Source organism: Corvus kubaryi, unplaced genomic scaffold, assembly GCF_017639235.1.
Source record: "Corvus kubaryi isolate FWS band 111438036 unplaced genomic scaffold, C.kubaryi_AGA036_p1.0 66, whole genome shotgun sequence".
NCBI lineage: Eukaryota > Metazoa > Chordata > Aves > Passeriformes > Corvidae > Corvus > Corvus kubaryi.
Window position 1 is genome coordinate 19,341,272 of NW_024582054.1, and position 18,218 is coordinate 19,359,489.

The 18,218-nt window shown below is 35.0% G+C and overlaps 1 protein-coding gene across 18 annotated transcripts in view; it reads right to left on the bottom strand.

Moving 5' to 3' along the window:
* Window positions 1-18,218, bottom strand: part of EML5 (EMAP like 5) — a 111,298-nt gene that overhangs the window by 71,572 nt on the left and 21,508 nt on the right. For 17 of the 18 annotated variants that reach the window (XM_042048373.1, XM_042048375.1, XM_042048372.1 and 14 more), the window contains exons 3-8: window positions 16,236-16,334; window positions 15,607-15,675; window positions 12,222-12,407; window positions 4,782-4,917; window positions 1,900-2,101; window positions 632-769 (exon numbers count right to left, since the gene is read on the bottom strand). In XM_042048373.1, coding sequence (XP_041904307.1) covers window positions 632-769; window positions 1,900-2,101; window positions 4,782-4,917; window positions 12,222-12,407; window positions 15,607-15,675; window positions 16,236-16,334 — 830 coding nt within the window. Of the gene's footprint in view, window positions 1-631; window positions 770-1,899; window positions 2,102-4,781; window positions 4,918-12,221; window positions 12,408-15,606; window positions 15,676-16,235; window positions 16,335-18,218 lie in introns of those variants that run through there. The other variant, XM_042048376.1, reaches the window with a different exon arrangement.

Genomic DNA, 18,218 nt, shown 5'->3' on the forward strand with positions numbered 1-18,218 from the left:
AACAAGATTGTGAAATCATATATTGAACTTAACTATCCTGTGTGCAAACACAACACTGCTGTTTTTAGAGTTGGTATGGGCTTCATGGAGAAAAAAGTTAAGGAAACAGTGACACAAGAAGGTGCTCCACTGGGCTTAGGGACAGTGAACAAAAGGAACTGTTCAAACTGGGTCCACAAGAAAATTTCATCAGGTAGATGATGAGATCTTTATTCCTCCCAGGGAAGGAAACTTCACTGACATGAGACACGGATCTCATTTTCCCTTTAAAACTGTAGGCTCACAGCAGCACAAGGCAGCACTGGTTTTGTATGCATGATGTGCTGACAGCAGAACTCCAACACATGGAAACAATTTAGGAAGTAATGACAATTTTTTTCTTAGTAATTCAAGGATAATTAATAAATCTAAAACCTAAAGAAAAATATTTCCTAGAACACTGCCACTCTGCAAATAAACCAATATATTTTTTCAAATGGGTTGTTACAGATCAGCATGAACATATGAAGCACACATTAAAAAGATCTGAGCACCCTCTGCAATTTAAAAGAAAAACATATGTGATCGCCTGCATGGCCACAGGAGTATCAATATACCAATAACGTATCTATTTTTAATTTTTGTACCATACCTGACCCGAAGCACAGTGAAAGAGCCATCCTTCATTCCAAGAGCAAGATGGATTCCATCAGTACTAACCGCGGCACAGCGAATGGGTTCTTCCATGTTGCACCGGGCAATCAGAGCATGGTCTATTAAACTCCAAATTCTAAACCAAAGTAATTATTTGAAATGTAAAAAGGGGTGTGCAGCTTTGTCACAGGTAAAATGAAGGCCACAATTTCTGCCCCATGATGGACACGGAAGTGTCCTATTTTAAAATAACTTTCCACAGGGAAAATCTAAGACATAAGTGTGAATTTTGCATATAGCAAGAAATACTCTTATATTTTAAGAGGCAGGAACATCTCTAGTGGAAAACATCAGGACAGGTTAATTTTGATTTTCTGAATATAAAAAATGATAGCATATAACTATATATATATATATGTGTGTGTGTGTATATATATATAACAATATAAACTTTTAGACCACTCCTGCAAAAATTCCACTATTTTTCTAATCATTTTAGTCAAAAACATTAAATAACAATTAAAGACTTTGATCAGTATAAACAGCTTTTTCTATTAAAAAGTCATTCCTGGTAACTCCTTTTAGCTAATAATATTATAATATGTAAGTTTTTACAACAAGGTAGATTACATCTATTATTTACAAAACATATCTGGAATTTGAGAGCATTATTTCAATATTAATAATTGAATTACTGATTTGCTTAAGTGTGACACTTGAGATATTTAACAAAAATGCCAACACATTTAACTTATAAGAAAGTAAAGGTGGTTTTGACTCAAAAAAATAGAAATGAACATGTAAAAGGAAGTAAATTTTTGGGCTTTCTGAGCCTTTATATTCTGTTTACAATGCATGCACGAGGTTTGATGAAATTCACACATCAAAAGCTAATTTCCAGCATTTGAAAAAGTAAATATGGTAGGAGATAAATGTGTAAGTTTTTATCATAATATTTCATCACAAGCTGTGCATGCTTAACATAACTCCTGTAAAGGAAAGACTTAAAGGATACTCGAACATGAGTGCTCAATGTTAGCCTAAATGAAGTGTTTTCAAATTCCATACATGGGAGGTTTTGGGAAATATATACTTCCACTGTATTTTATTACTGGAGAACACTAGTTTCCTGCATAACTTAACTATGGAAGTACATCAATGCCACATTTTAATACCTTTAAAATGTATACATTTCAATTAGGCTACCTACAAAATGAGTTGATTGTATAAAACTGTATGCAGTTTAACAAAGAAACAAAATTTAACCTGACTGATCGATCATCGCTTCCAGTCATGGCCAGGGGCTTTGTAGGATGGACAGCCAAAGCCCACAGCTCTCCTTCACAGTGCCCCTGCATTATCAGGAAAGGCTTATTACGCTCATGCACCACAATTTCAAAAATTTCACTATCTTGAGTCCCAACGAGTATATGGTCTCCTCTCCAGCAAACACTTCTTACAGAGAGACCTGTAGAAGAGATTGTTACTGAGAGACACATCCTCAGAACTTGTAAAACAAAGGTAAAGTAGAAAATGACAAAGCATAAAAGCAAGAAAATGTCAAGAAGTATCCATATACCGTCTCTTATTCCTGGATTTACTTCTTTTACTCTTTCTATTTCATAGATAGTGGCATACTATTATACCCTTGGAACATAAACTTTTTAAGCTTAGTATTAAAAAATTTCTAGAATTAAACATGAGTCTGGTTTTAATAGAGGACAAATATAGTACTGACATTTGAAGCTGAAATTATGCCCTATCTTTACACTTCAACAAAGGTAGCAGAGAATAAAAACTACCATTTCTGATCAAACCATGGACCTTAGTACGAGGTAGGTGAACCTAAATTATATATGCTGACAGAAGCATCAGCGGAACAAGCATTATATGTAAGACAGTCATATAGCCCAATTCTTTTTAACATCTCAATAGTATATAGAATTATTTTTTCCTACTAAATAAAAAATAACAATAAATCAAACTGAAACAACTTATAGAGAGGTGAAAAAGATTCATGATGGAATTTAACATGCATTCCTAACAACTGAATTAGTTTTTAGGCTTACAGTGGAAGTAAGCATTCACAGGCTTTATTTGTAGATAAGGTCGGGAATCATAACATGTGAATTAGGAGAGTTTACACTGAGAAGCCAGTCTTAGAAACATGCACCTTTTAAAATAGGCTGTATTTTTTACATTCGGGTAATGCAACTCAATGTTGCCAATTTGAAATGTATGTAACCAGATGGTAGAAATGCCTGATTTAACTCACTTTGCCTAAACAATGACTTTTGTGGAGAATAGCTCAGAAATACCTTTGAAAAACTACTCTGGATTAATATGTGAGACAAAATTATATCTATCAGATAAAAGAAAGGAATATTGTGGTGGTCTAGGTTGACATGCTTTTGAAAAATATTTTTATCCATGCAGACTGAAAAGAAAAGCCCAGTGTTATTAATTTTACATTGGAAAAAACCTGCATGACTCCAAACAGACAATGGTGGGTTAACGGGCCAGTCTGATGCATCTGCACGGATGTTTTGATTCTGACAAAGCTAGTTCTCAAAGCAAAGCTCCTGATTGTGCCTACTTAACATGCTTTGCATTACAAGGTAGCCTTCAAATGCACAAATAAAGAACTCCCTGCACATGGAGCAAAACAATGTGCTCCAAGAGTGCACTGAGTGCACTCCAACTGCAATGCAGTGCTCAGTCTACTGAACCAGACTAGAGCTAATGCCCCTCAAACACCCCTCAAAATGCACATCTGTTGTTCTACTCAAACCCCCCACAGCATCTCTCTTGCTTTACAGATTTGATCTGTTGATTGTACTGCTGAATATAAGCACCTTACCATTCAGTCCTATAATTTAGACATTATACGGCTATACTCTCTACAGTGCTTTAAAAATAAAGAAACAACCAACCAGAAATTTGATGAAGAATGATTAAGACACCTGTTTCAGTAATTTGGAACTTCTTGAGGCGGACGTAGACATTTTGAAATACAGTGTAACTACTTGGAGGATAAATAGAGTATACCAAGAGGTAAGGTATTGGAATAGCAGAAAGCGCAATTAAGAAAATGAGCAAGAGGACAGGTCATAAAGGCAGTCCTCAAAAGTATATACAAAAAAAGGAGTGAAGGCAAAAATTCAGAAAACTCGTTTTATTCAAGATAAGATTTTTAAAAAATCTACTTGCTCTGTCATGGGCATTTGGCAAGGCAAAAGTTTACGGTATGAGTCTGTTACATCAAAAGTAAAGGAGATAAACTGGAGTGGAGAACAAGTTTGAAAGAATGAAACAGGGAATGAAATAGCTTTCAGCTACATGCATCAGAACTGTGAAGTAGTAGCTGAGTAAATTTAGATTTAAAACAGAGCCACCCTACTGCAGGGCATGTTTAAAATTAAATTTATTTCATCTTGTTGCAATTCTTCACAATCTTGGTGGGAATGCCATGTCAATTACAGCATACAAAGACTTCACTTGGAATCAGTTATGTATTGACCCTGAGTATCTGATTGTTATCAGACATTCTAGCACATTTTCAAATTCTTGGCAAGATATTCGAAAATAACGAAAGTGACTGGGGGCAAAGAAAACCAAGTGCCAGCAAAAGCAATATTGTAAGTGACAGTAGTGCTTCAGTATATATGTTTGTATTCTTATCCTAAACAATTACAGCAACAATATCTGGAACACTCTATGTAAAATTTTAGCATGACATGAACTGTAACTGAAGTCATAGTTACAAGTAAGCAGTGTTTTAAGTTCCACAAAGCTGTAGATAACATCCAAATAGTTTCAATGAAAATTTGGATAACTAGCAAATGAAATTTGATCTCACTGTCTCTTTCAAGTTCTCTTACAGCATTACTGTTCCCTGTTAAAAACTGCTGTGCTCTAAAAACAACGTGCATAAAAATTAAATCTGTGTGTACATCATCATATGTGGGTTTTTTGTAACAGTAACTGTGACCTTCATACTAGTGCATATGATCTACCATATTTCTAGCAAATAGTTCATAGTAACATACATAAAACAACGCTTTTGGGTTTTAAAGTCTTTTCTTGCTCAAAACACTGATAAATTTCCTATCTTATTGGTATATTGAAAGCAACAAACTTCTCTTTACCTTTGTATCCCTGGTCTGTTTCCCTGAGATCAATCACAGTAATTGGTTTAAAATTTAAGTCCCACAAGCGAACACAGCCATCCCTGCCACCAGTGGCAAACCCCTCTTCACATGCATTCATGCTGAAAATTCCTGCCTAAAGAGAGAAGAAGGTTATTTTTAACAACATAGACAGATTAGAGAAAACCACTATGCAACTAATACAAGCTTAAAATACAAGAGAGTCAGAAATGGAAACAAACTCAAAACAAGCAGAACTAACAATAAGTGATAAACAGGAAGAGAATTGCTGCAAGAATGCTTTCATTCTGATGATCATCATCATAGTGATGCTGCTTCTTATCCCTAGAAAGAGCTAAGTTTCATATCCTCTTGCCATAGGACCTGCTCCAACTCTAATGAATGTCAGCATGAAGAGTCCCCATGATCTGTGTTAGGCTTGGTTTAGGGCCTTTGTTGCAATTACTCAGCTGCTATACAACAACGCAGAAAACATCTGGGATTTTTTTATATTTTAAACCAAGGAAGATTGATTTAAAATTTAAGTTTAGAAATAAAACATAAGAAAAACAATGATTATGCTACACCATTGGAAAATGAATATAAGCTCTTATTTTAAAGTCAAACATCAAGAAACAAAACCTAACTCATTTTCTTCAACTCACTTGATACAGGTTTTCTTCAGAATAACAAAGAGGCAAGGATGATATATGTAGTATTAAAATAAAGATACTATAGCCACTGTACTTGATTTAACATAATACATATAAATAGCATACACACTATTGGGTTTTTTTAATTACCTCCACAACTCAATAGTCTTATGTTCAGAAATAACTCAAACATTTCAGTAAGCAAAGCTACTGAAAGGGCAACTTTAGATGATAAGCCTATGAGAAGTTAAAAAAATTCCTCTATATTTATTTAAAGTATGTAATATTCAGATATGACAGAAGTAAACAAGAAAGCATTAGAAACAATGGAAGAGAAAATCTGTCTCTAACTCCTGTCCAAAAGGGAGTAGAACAGCCAATAATATACATACATTTTCTATAATATTGATCTGAAATTTCAGTTTTGTAAAGAAGTAAACGTAAAGTTCCAAAACTTTCTTTGGATAGGGGTCCATGTTTTATAGCAATAAAGCACATTAACCCCAAAGATGAAAGCAATTTGCAAAGGAGAGATTGGCTTTGGGGGGAAAAGAAAGCTGTACACTCACAGAACAAATTAGGATACAATATGACTTGTGAGAATTCCAGGGTACTCTTGACTATTCTCTCCAACCAGTATGTTTTTTCTTCTTAAATTACAACTAAGAAAAATACCATAATGGACTGGTCATAATGAAATACGGATTATGTTTACTTCTCTAGCATCAGGTAACAAGGATATAATTTTTCAAGTTAAGAAGAAAGAAATATCTCAGCTTTCACAAAAAAAAAAAAAAGAAAAGAAGCCCACTAGAATGTCAAATGACAATCAAAACTGAAAGACTAGGGTAACAGAACTCAAATTTTTTGGCATGTCATGTCCATTTTCAAGAAAGAGGCTTTTATGACAGGCCACAAGTTCAGGAGCAGTACATGTCTAAACAAAAATGTAGTGGAATTTTTAAATCATAAACAGATTAGAAGGCTAACTCTCATCATCTCTAACATCCTGAAAATCCTACTTCTGTTTCCTTAGGAGTCTAGGGGTTTTCGAGAATACAACACAAACTGTATTTGTTTCTCTCCATGTGTGTCTGTCTGTTTTACTGCATTAACTTTTAATATTGTGAGAAGTCTTATGAGGAGAAGCTGAGGGAGCTGAGTTGTTTAGCCTGGAGAAAAGGAGGCTCAGGGGAGACCTTATCACTGTCTACAACTGCCTGATAGGAGGCTGTAGCCAGGTGGTGGTCAGTCTCTTCTTCCAGGTAACAAGTGATAGGATGAGAGGAAATGGCCTCAAGTTGCACGAGGGAAGGTTTAGATTGGATACTAGTAAAAATTTCTTCACTGAAAAGGTTGCCCAGGGATTGGAACAGGCTGCCCAGGGAAGTCCTAGAGGGATAATCCCTGGAAGTGTTCAAAAACAGGTGGATGTGGCACTTGTGGATAGGGTTTAGTGGTGAACACAGCACTGTTAGGTTAACAGTTGGACTCGATGATCTTGGAGGCCTTTTCCAACCTTAATGATTCTATGATTCTAGTGCCATGGAATAAATAAAAGTCTAGAGGAATTTCAGCTCATTTTGTAGCATATGCTGAATTCTGCCCAAGTTTAAGTCTTTTAAAGCTCTTTTTAGAATGCAATCTTGATAATTCTTTTCTCTAATTAACTCTTTCCAAAATCCATTATTTAATTAGTCAGAATTTAAAAAATAATCAGACATTTGGCAATGTGGGAGCTGGTGGAATGCTCTGTAGATAAGATCAAGGGGATCCAGCATTAATCTTTTTACCATTCCACAGAATATCCTTATCTTGAAAAGGACATACTGGTTGCAAGGAGATTTGGCAGATGTGCTTGCTCAATCTCTTGAAATGCAATAGGACACTCTCATTTCAGTCTTTGTGCCACTGGAATAAGAGAATGAGATGAAAACTATAAAAATGTCCCTCATTAGTGGGGACGGTAAGTATCTAATGGAAAAAGATGAGCTTTGCTACATTTCATATAATTGTTAGACTCGCACTTAATGGGGAAAAGACAGATTCTTTACTGGGGTAGCTTGGCCAGTAAATCCTCCACTAAATCCTTCCTTTTAAAAACTGTCAAGATTGTTAATGCAAATCAACTTTGGAGTCTTCATGCTTCTTTAATCCTTCAGCCTGAAATTTTCATTAAGATAATTTGATTCTTGATGGTCAAAAACCCCCTAGCAGTAATGAGAGACAGTCACACTGACTTTGTTAGATCCAAGTGAATGTGAGCCACAAAGACGGTGCTTCTGAAAATAAAAGGTGTAGATCAAAGACTTCCATCTTAAAAGTTATGAAGCCTGACATACAGACTGCATTCTTCTTTTACAAATTTTTCACTGCATTTCCTCATGAACATGAAAATTCTGGAAATAATATCTCAAATTGATCAGCAGTTTTTCTCAGAATGCTGAATATTTCCTGTTTTTCCAACATAACCAGCTGGTATCACATCTGTGTTCCCTCAAATTAAAAAAAAAAAAACGAGTTGAATGAGTGCAAATAAAAAAATAAATGCCCAGATCTACCAGAAATAGTTGAAAGCTGGAGAAGTTTTGAAAAGAATTTGACAAAGATGATCCCTCCTGCATAAATACTTAGCCACTACTTGAATCCAAAAAGTTTCCAATACTGAGGCAGTTTCTGGTTTTCTATTGCTGCTAGACCTATCTTGCCCCCAATGGACAAAAATCAGGTGTCAATTTTTCTAAATGCAGTTGTTTGTATAAAATCCACCACTCTGACTATGCAATTCCTAAAACACATGATGACTGCAGTTAGCTATAATTAGGACCAAACTTGGAAGATCATACGGAAACTTCAGAAGCAACTGACTACTACTGAGCAACATGGGAACAGAGACACTATACCAATATAGCAAGAACTCCAGTGCCTCCTTTTTACTCCCAGACACACTGCAGGACACAGACATACGTAAAGCATGCAAAGCAACACACATGTTGGGCACTTACTCTGAGACATTGTCTCTCCCACTGTACACTGCACAGTAGGGAAATGGATTGCAAACATATAAGATAGGTGTCAGTGAGTTTATACTGGAGAGACACTACTGTGAAATGTGATCTTCCTGTCTAACAAATCATCCATAAAGCAGTTTAAAAATGTGCATACTACTATAAAAATTTAAAGTAGTTGTCTACACACCTCTAAAAGAAGTAGACAGTTACCTTTGAAACCAATGACTAGTCTAAGCAGCAGGAGAAAATAATGCATGACTTAATGTGTTAGTACATGATACCAGCTTAAAACCATTCATTTAAGTTCATTATATTGTTTCCATCTATATTTAATTAGTATCCAGCCAACTGACATAAGCATGCAATAGTTTTAACAGAGTGCCTGCTATTTAACCTCAAGCTTGTTATTTAACCTTAGTTTCTGACATCAATCCACACAACTTTAATGTGTACCTCTGAAAGACTATCTCAAAATTAATTATTCATCTGCTGAGAAAGCATCTTATGTACATTTACTATGCAAGGCAAAAGCATAGCACACAAGAATCTTTAAAACATACAGTGGTTTTAAATAAGCATATAATTTTGTTTTAATATCCAAGTAACATCTTCTCTATATATATATATTAATAGTCATGGACTACCTTGAATTTAGAACACATGAAGTGATAAGTGGAAGATTCTATCATCTGTTCTTTGCACTGGTACACAAATGATGCATCTATTAAAAGATTATTTTTTTCCTAGTCAAGGTATTTATTAACTTGCCAGAGCCAGATGCATTGCCTACAAATAACCTCATGGAGTATTACCATTGCCAATGAACTTACACATGCTTTCATGTTATTGTCTTCTTTCTCCCTTTTAAAATTTTCATTATTAGGATTATTATTTAGGAGGCAAATCTAGAATTGGAGTTTCCCATTGCTATCGATCATTCCCTGCACATGAACTCCATGCTTTTATTCCTAAACTCTGTTCATTTCCATCTTTTCCTACTTTTCATTCCTACTTCTATATTAAGTGAACTCATTAATCCTCTTCCAACTAATTCTCCAGTCACTTCAACCTATTTTCTTTCAACTTTTTGTTTCTACTCAAACTCAGATAGGAATCAGCAGGAAACCCTACTTTCCTCTCTCTACAGTTCTTAGTATTGCTGTGACAGAAAACAGATAATCTGTCTGAATTAAGAATTCTTGTTTTGCTTGTTAGTGTTAAAGTTGCTATCTGTTTCCTTGGTTGCTCATGCTGGGAGAGCATGGTTTATTTTTCTCATTGAACTGTTTTTAAAAAGAAAAATGTCTTTTCAGCTTCGGTAATCACAACAAAGAGAACCAACCTTGGAAAAGAAAATGTTTTCTATATTAATGAAGACAATGTCTTAGTAATAACTTCATAAATCTGGGGCTGGACTATTTCTCCACATCACTATTGTGCTTTAGAAAATGTTTTCCAGTATCTCAAATATCTACTGTTTATGCTGCAAGAAAAGAACGGTATTTATGCAAATAATGAGACATGTCTTCCTTCAATAAGATTACAGTTTACCTCAATCCTGTTGAGGAGTAATAATGCAGCATGATAAACAGGTATGCAGGTATAACAATTCCAACACTAGCATACTAAAGAGAAATTCATATCAATGCCCTACTACGTGCACACTTTTCCTTCAACAATACATGTACACCATAAATCTTGTTATTTACACTTGCATTTTCTTCGGACAAGAAGGACATCATTTATAATTTATAAAATTAAGTCCATTAATTTATTAAGTAGCCATAAAATAGCATTATAATATTTTCGTATGGCTGAAGAGACACTGTCATTCCAAGTTTCCATATGTTGGGCTTAGAGGAGTCTGTCGATATTATCCTTTGAGGTAATTTTTTATTGAAAAAACAATAAATTCATTTTGTTGGAAATAAGTTTCCGTATTTTATTGGGGTTTTTTCCCCCTGAAATTGGTGATACTTGTAGTGACTCTAATCTCTTGTAAAAAAGAACTACAAAGACATGAACTAGTGTCCCTACTTAATTTTCAGTACTGCCAAGTACAGTTCCATTGAGCCTAGATGACAGAGCCAAAAATAGAAGGCAAGATGAGACCCACTCCAGGGTCACCTGAGCTCCATCCATTGATGTTACTGATGATAAGGAGCACTGCACTTCAAATTTCATCTTATGGTCAACTAAGAACTGACACAGCACATAAGGGAATGGAGCAACAAGCTCTCATCATCTTATGTTTTTTCAGTTGTGTCATTTCACACTTAAACACCTGAAAAGCACCGCATTATTCTGAGAAATAAACTGCTGCAAGTCTAAATAATCCAAGTATGTTAATATGAAGGACAGCTGTCTTCTACAGCACCAACAGGATGGGAGACTATTTTGGCATCAGTTTTCGACAGGAGACTAAGTGCACTCCTTCCTCTGGGAATCCAGGTCTCCACATGCAATGTCCAATCATCTTAGGAAAACCCAGAAAAAAGCAGAATGCTATTGAACACTTACTATGAAGACTAAAACCGGATCTGAAGTTACAAAGCAAGAATCAGGAATTACTCAACACCATAAATATCATACTTCCTGATTTATAATTTGGGCCTTCTTGAATACATTTAATATTTCTACACATGCATACAGGACAGTATGCTTGTGTGTGTTTATATGTTTTTTTTTAATATATATACATACACTTCAATGTATATAAAGAAATCTCAAATGCAAAATATAGTCTGGAATATGTTTCGCACACAGATGTTCTTCATAACTTTATGTTTGTTCATAACCAGATACAGTGTCATTATACAACTGTCTGAAAAAGCAGTCCAGTCACTTTTAGATTATTAGTTCATTCAACAAGCTGCAATTATCCTGAATGAACATTTCTAAACCTTTGGTAAACCAAGAGTCTCCTTACTACAACTGACTGCAATGTCTCCCACACATATCATTCATCGCTTTGTCCCCTCCATTCTCCCTGATTAAATCAAAGAGTGACTCTTATACTTCAGTTACAGATGTCAAGCCACCCAGCCCAACATGCCAGTTAAAACAAACACATACTTACAAGCAAGAACCATTAACTGTTATTGATTTTTATCTAGAATTTTGAAGTTGCAATATCAGAACTCATATGCTCGTTTTTTCACTCCATGTTAAATTGCTAATATTGGAACTTCAATATTATCAAGAAAGTACAAGCTTTAAAAAAAAAAAATTAACATTCAACGAGAAAATCATATAGCTTCATAAAGTGACTGTAGCAGTTTCACGCTTCATAGGTTAAGCCAGCCAGAAACTGGTTGGCTTTATTTTTAAGGTGATACTTGGACAATTAGAAGTCTAATCCTGCATATTACCAAATGAGAGGTAATGACAATTTTCACAGTTTAGTATGCACAAATCAGATTGCAAACCACAAAGTAGTTTCTTTTGCTGCCTACTTTAATCACAAACCCATATGCTTTGAAATAACATGGAAAATATAATTCAAACTTACATAGCAAAATTATAATCACTTTATAGTCATATTAAACATTTCAATTAAAAGAAGGTATTACCAACCACTTCGGAAAATTATTAAACTTTCATTGAGATGTCTTCGCTTTTCAAAGCTGTATACTGTTCTAACAAAATATCCAAATAAGACATACCGAGTATCATTGAAACCATTTAGGAACACAGACAAGGTGATTTTGCATTGCTCTTTCCAGCTTTCCAGAAATCTACTTAACATTTAAGATTATTTGGAGAGATATACTTACAGCATGTGCTCCCTGTATTGTCCGTACAAGGTTGATTCCTTTCCATACGTATATATCTCCATTCAATGCACCAGAATACGTCACTTCATCCCTAGCACAGGCGAGGCACAATATAGTCTGGAGATCACCAGTCTTGCCAAAGACACCACGTTTTGGCGTCAATGAGTTGCCACACAAGCTCCAGAACTGTAACATAAAGTGATTTAGAAAGATGGCTATTTTGCTAATACCTTATAATTTAATATGTACATCTGAAAGAGAAGCACCTTGCCTGCGAAATACATCACCATTCATCCCCTTTTCCATGCCTCAGTTCTCCAGTTTAACAATGTTTTATGTTATTAACCAACTTTATCTTTCCATAAAATCAGCATAACAGACTAGTTGGGAACAAATTTTGGGATATCAGTATTAAATACAACTAAAATTTTCAAATAATTTGTGAGTCAGTTGTATTTTCAGTTATTTTCAAAAAGCATTTCATAATAGAATTATCTTATCTTTCTTTGATATAAAACTTGCATGTTGAAAATGCTGCATTTGTACTTTATGTTACTTTAGACATTTCAAGATGCCACCTAAGCATGTAGATTTCTGATAAGGCTGCTATTTGTTCTGTTTGATAGCAGCTGGTTTTACTGTAGGCTTATTTCTAATCAGAACCACGGATCATACAAAGTAGCCATTTGAGGCAGAGATTTTTAAGAACTTCCTAATAAACCACTGGTATGTGATTGCAGCAATCACACAAGTGTGAATTTCCTCCTAGGTCACCCAACATGTACCAATGACGCCGACACTAAAGACATGCAAAGTCTCTTGTCAGAGTACAACACCTGCCAACCAAGTCTCCAGATACACACTGTAGTTTCTAAGATCTCTGCAAACAAGAAGCATTTGCATATTCCTTTCAAACTCTCCTGTCCAAACATGTAAATGTGCACTGGAAAGTGAAGCTGATTAAGTAATCCAATGCTAAACATGAAAGCATCACTGCTGACAGGTTAATCTTACATTGTCTCAGTGTATACAGTTTCCTGTACACGTGTTAACGAAACTGTATTTCACAGCAAGGCACTCTGTTACCAATAATCAATTCAAAATCCTGAGCAGACTTCAATTAATATGGGATAACGTAAGCAGTTACCATGAACAGATTTTTGTACCTGCAATACTGTAACTGAGAAATAACCAGAAATAACCATTAATGATTAGAATAACTAGTACTAATTACACAAATCCCAGTATCTTAACTAGTTGTGCTGGTTTGGGCTGGGATAGTTATTTTCTCCACAATGGCTGGTAGGGGGCTGTGTTTTGGATTTGGCTGAACACAGGGTTGATAATACAGAGATGTTTTTGTTATTGCTGAGCAGGGCTTACACAGCCAAAGGCTCTTCTGCTTTCCTACTGCCACACTGGCAAGGAAGTTGGGGGTGCATGGGAGGCTGGGAAGAGACACAGCTCGGACAGGTGACCCAAACTGACCAAAGGGATATTCCAGACCATACGGCATCATGCTCAGTATATAAGGTGAGGGGAAGAAGGAGGGAGGGGGGGGAACATTTGGAGTGATGGACTTTGTCTTCCCAAGCCACCATTTTATGTGCTCTTGTGGAGATGGCTGAACACCTGCCTGTCCCTGGGAAGCAGTGAATTAACTCCTTGGTGTGCTTTGCTTGCATGCACAGGTTTTGCTTTCCCTACTAAACTGTCTTTACCTCAACCCATGACTTTTCCAGCTTTTACCCTTCCAATCCTCTCCCCAGTCCTGCTGGTGGGGAAGTGAGAGAGCACCTCTTTGGGGCTTGGCTGCTGGCTGGGGTGAAACCATGACAGTGGTATTTTTTTAACTAAAGTACAGATTTCAAGACAGAGACCATGTTGTTGCTTGAGAAGCAACTACACAGTCACTGCATAAATCAAACACCTAGCTCCAACATGGAAGCAGGTGATGTATCTAAGAAAAGTAATTCCTCAATATCAGTTCACTTGGAACTATCTACATAACTTGATTAATTACTATTACAATTTGCATAAAATATCTGAGAAAAAATACAACAGTATTAAAAACATGAAAGTAATTCTTGATATCTGAAAGAACAAGAAGCTGTGGTTTAAGAAAAACACACATCAACAAAAATCTCTTGCCTGATCCAGGTGCCTAAATATCTCTAGAATTCTGATTTTCCACAATGTTTTCCCAGAGGAAACACCAATTATTTTTAAAATTATGTCACTATTTAAAAAGGCTTTGTAGAGCCTTAAAAGTTGCTCAAACAAACTTTTGCTTATCTAAACAGACATGTTTTCACATAATATACTAAATCACTGCTGGCAAATATTAACTTACTATTGGCATAAAGGTCCTCTTAGAGAAGCAGAAAAAAAAGATCATTATTAACCAAGTTCATGGAAATCTGTAACTGACATGGTAAGCACTATGCCAAATCAGACTTATGCAATCTAGCCAACAGATTTAAGACTTTTTCCAGTAAGCCATTAATACATATTAGTCTAAAAGTTCATTGTATAAAAAGCAACACATTTTCCCCACCATGGGAACCTACACATAACAGCAATACAGAACTTTCAAGCTGCCATCTACTGCTGTTACATGGTAACACAGAAAACAGTGCATGGGAGAAGACACTGAGTTTGACTGATGTGAAACATGGTTCCTAATCATTGATAATCCTGCTGACAAAGTTAAACCTGAAAAAGAACTTGTTTCTGCACAGCATTTTCTACATGGATCAAACAGAGCATGCTTGAAAAAGACATGAATTGTCCAAATTATGAATCCTGTAACAGGTACAGAGTGCTCCAAATGACAAAGGTATGAATACAAGCAGGGAAAATAATTAAAAGAAAAGAAAATGCTTGTTCTTTCTCTTCCACTGTCTCCCCATACTCTCTCTAAATGGTAAGAAATGGTTTTTCAATTCATTTCATCTCTGTAGTGCAGCAATTCATTCACTGTTCAAGACTCAGAAACCTGAGTACCTGGAGTCACCTTAAACGTGTGCATCCTGTCTTACACTACTTGGGATTTCAAACAACTGGTTTTAGAGAAAATTTTAAATTATATTATAGTCATTATATACAATGCTACTGACAACTGTTTCATTCCTACTACATTACTTCTGCCAGGGCATGAAGTCTTTTTAGCAGAAAGGGTCTGTTTTCCACTACACAGATCTTTTAAAATATCTAGTGTAGTCAGGTGTGATCCACGATCACAGTTCTAAGAACTAATATTATTCTTACACAGGACCTTCCATATTATCATTCCATATTCCTTTTAGACTCTATTTTTGTATGTTTTATAGAGTATATACTACTGCAGCTTAAATATTTTATAAATTAAGAGTTATTTCATTACCTTGATGTGTTTTACGCCACAGCTGACGAGCTTGTTTGGCTGGTATAAATCCCAAGAAATATCAAATATCTGCATAAAAAAACCCAAAGATGTCAGCAGAGACAACCCTTCTAGCACGGGACAGTTAAAACAGGAAAAACTTTTAGCAAATTAACAGGGAAACTGAAATGCTTTAAATGGGTTTATTGGAAAGACTTTTTAATCCTCTCATTCAATACTGATGTTTCAATATATACCAAATATAGTTCTAGCTTTTTTTCCCTAGAGTAATTAAAACACAGGATAAAACAACATTAAAGTTCATTTAAAGACTACAAAAATTTAAGGAATTATTTGCATTTTGATTTCCCATATGGGGATTAGGGTCTAAGAAGTGTATTAATTCTGCACTTCCCCTACGTGCTTACAGTCTCAACAAACCATACACAAATAAATATTGAGTTACAGATTTTATTCTAGAAGTAAATGCACACATTTTAAATATCTCCATGTCTTAATGCATATCAACTTTTATGCAAATTCAATTTCTAAAACAAAATAGTTTTTGTTCAGACATAGGTCTAGTATGTATATACAGACATGTTTTAACAAACTAAAGTTACATTGACACTCAGACTATTTATACTTACTCTGTCTGTATGACCAGGAGCCATTGATAATAATTTTCCTTTTCTCCAGTCCCATACACAAACTGTGTTTTTCGAATCCAAACCAACTGAGACCAAACGCTAAAAGTGTCCAAATTAAACAAATAAAAATAACTCAATATATTAATGAAAGCTAAAGTCATTATTTTGAATGAGTGGTAAAAAATGCGTAACATATTTGAGCTAGAAGCAATAGCTCCATTTTGATATAAAAGAAAACATAAGCAATATCTTATGCCAAAGCATCTTTTCATGTCTATCATGATCAAAAAGATCTTCTTAGATAACAACGTATTTCTGATTTACAATGTTTAAGATACATAATTATATATAGCACACAGGGCAAGCAGCAGTCAGGAAACATTTGAAAAAAGGAATAATCACTGAAGTTAATGAAACTGTATGTGTATCTTCAACTACATGTAACTTGCAGAATTTAGGATTTATTTTAAAAGGTCAAGAGATACAAAGAAAAAATATTTTCTTCAATCTTCTTGGCAACAAACAAAAGAATAAAAACAGTTAAATACTTTAAAAGCCTTTTGCTTGATTCTTCAAGATACATATGAGTAAATATTTATTTCCGAATCCTTTCTCAAATCCAAAGAGACCCCAAGAAGTCTTTATTATTCAGAAAGAGCTTGAAGCCAATTAAACTGTAAAACCAGGACAGGCAAAAAGATTATTCCAAGAAAATTGAGAAAAACAAAATTTTGAGATCTCCCTATGCTCTGCAGCTAGTCTGGTCTTGACTGTGAAGACACCTTGCACAGATTTCTTGACACAAATCATTGACTATATTAGCCAATGTTACTGTATCTGTTAACCAGTCAAAATGGAATTTTTCCTATAGAAATTCTCAACAGAAAGACTAACAGGATTGAATGAAAAAAAAAAGCTGAGTGATTTTGGCTTAATTTTTAAAGAAAATGAGTATTTTTGTTCAGTTTATGCATGAATTGTGCCATCTTGATGTTGATAAATGAAAGTTTTTCAAATCTTTAGGAGAAAGTTTTTTTCACTGTTCAGCAGTTAGTACTTACACACATTAAAGAAAAATTTAGTTTCAATTTCTACATAGATTATCCAGTGAGTTTGTAAAAGCAAAAACAAACTCCAAACTTGAATCATAATCCTTTTTTCCCCAAAGACAGAAACCTATTCCAAATAACATAATTCCTTTACTGTCTGAAAAACTCCAAGATTATGAGAAGAAAAATAAACAAGTTAAATACAATTTCTATCCATGCTTCCTATTTATTAATACTACAAAATCTAACCTTTCTATTTCATCTTTGAAAAGTTAGGGGATTTCAACCTAATTTGATGTATCTAGACCTTAAATTATGAAGGCCATTCAAGTGAGGAAGTGACACAAGTTTACACAACAAGAAAAATATAGAGAAAAGATATCACTGTGAAGTAGAAATGATGCTCTAGAAAGAAGCTGACTCTACAATCTGACTTCCTAAACAATGAGAGGTCATTTCAACAAACTCATAACTTTCCTACAACAATTACAATGTGTTTTAACAGAAACAAGTTACAGCTAGGCTTTCCTCTTGTGTTCAATACAGCTCCATTTGATATTCTCTTAAGGACAGCAACTGGTCTCTGCAATACATCCTCACTTGAGAAAACAGCAGTAACTGACAGATACTGACCTTTTTAGCAAGCAAAAGGAACTGAGACTACAGCTAAATCTGAGTATCACATTGCAAGGCTGAGTGGGAGGGAAAAAAGTGCTTCATAGACCAGGAAAGCACATCTCCAGAAAGGATTTTAATGCCTCTTCAGCTGCTACCTAACATGTGAATCTAACCATTACATTCTCCATTTCTAATACATCAGTCAAGAAAGCCTCTTTACTCAGAGGAGTAAGTGTCTGGTAAAAACAATCTCCATTATAGGCTGCAGCTCTGAGAACCAATTTACTACCCAGAGAAGGTTCAAAAGCAACAAAAT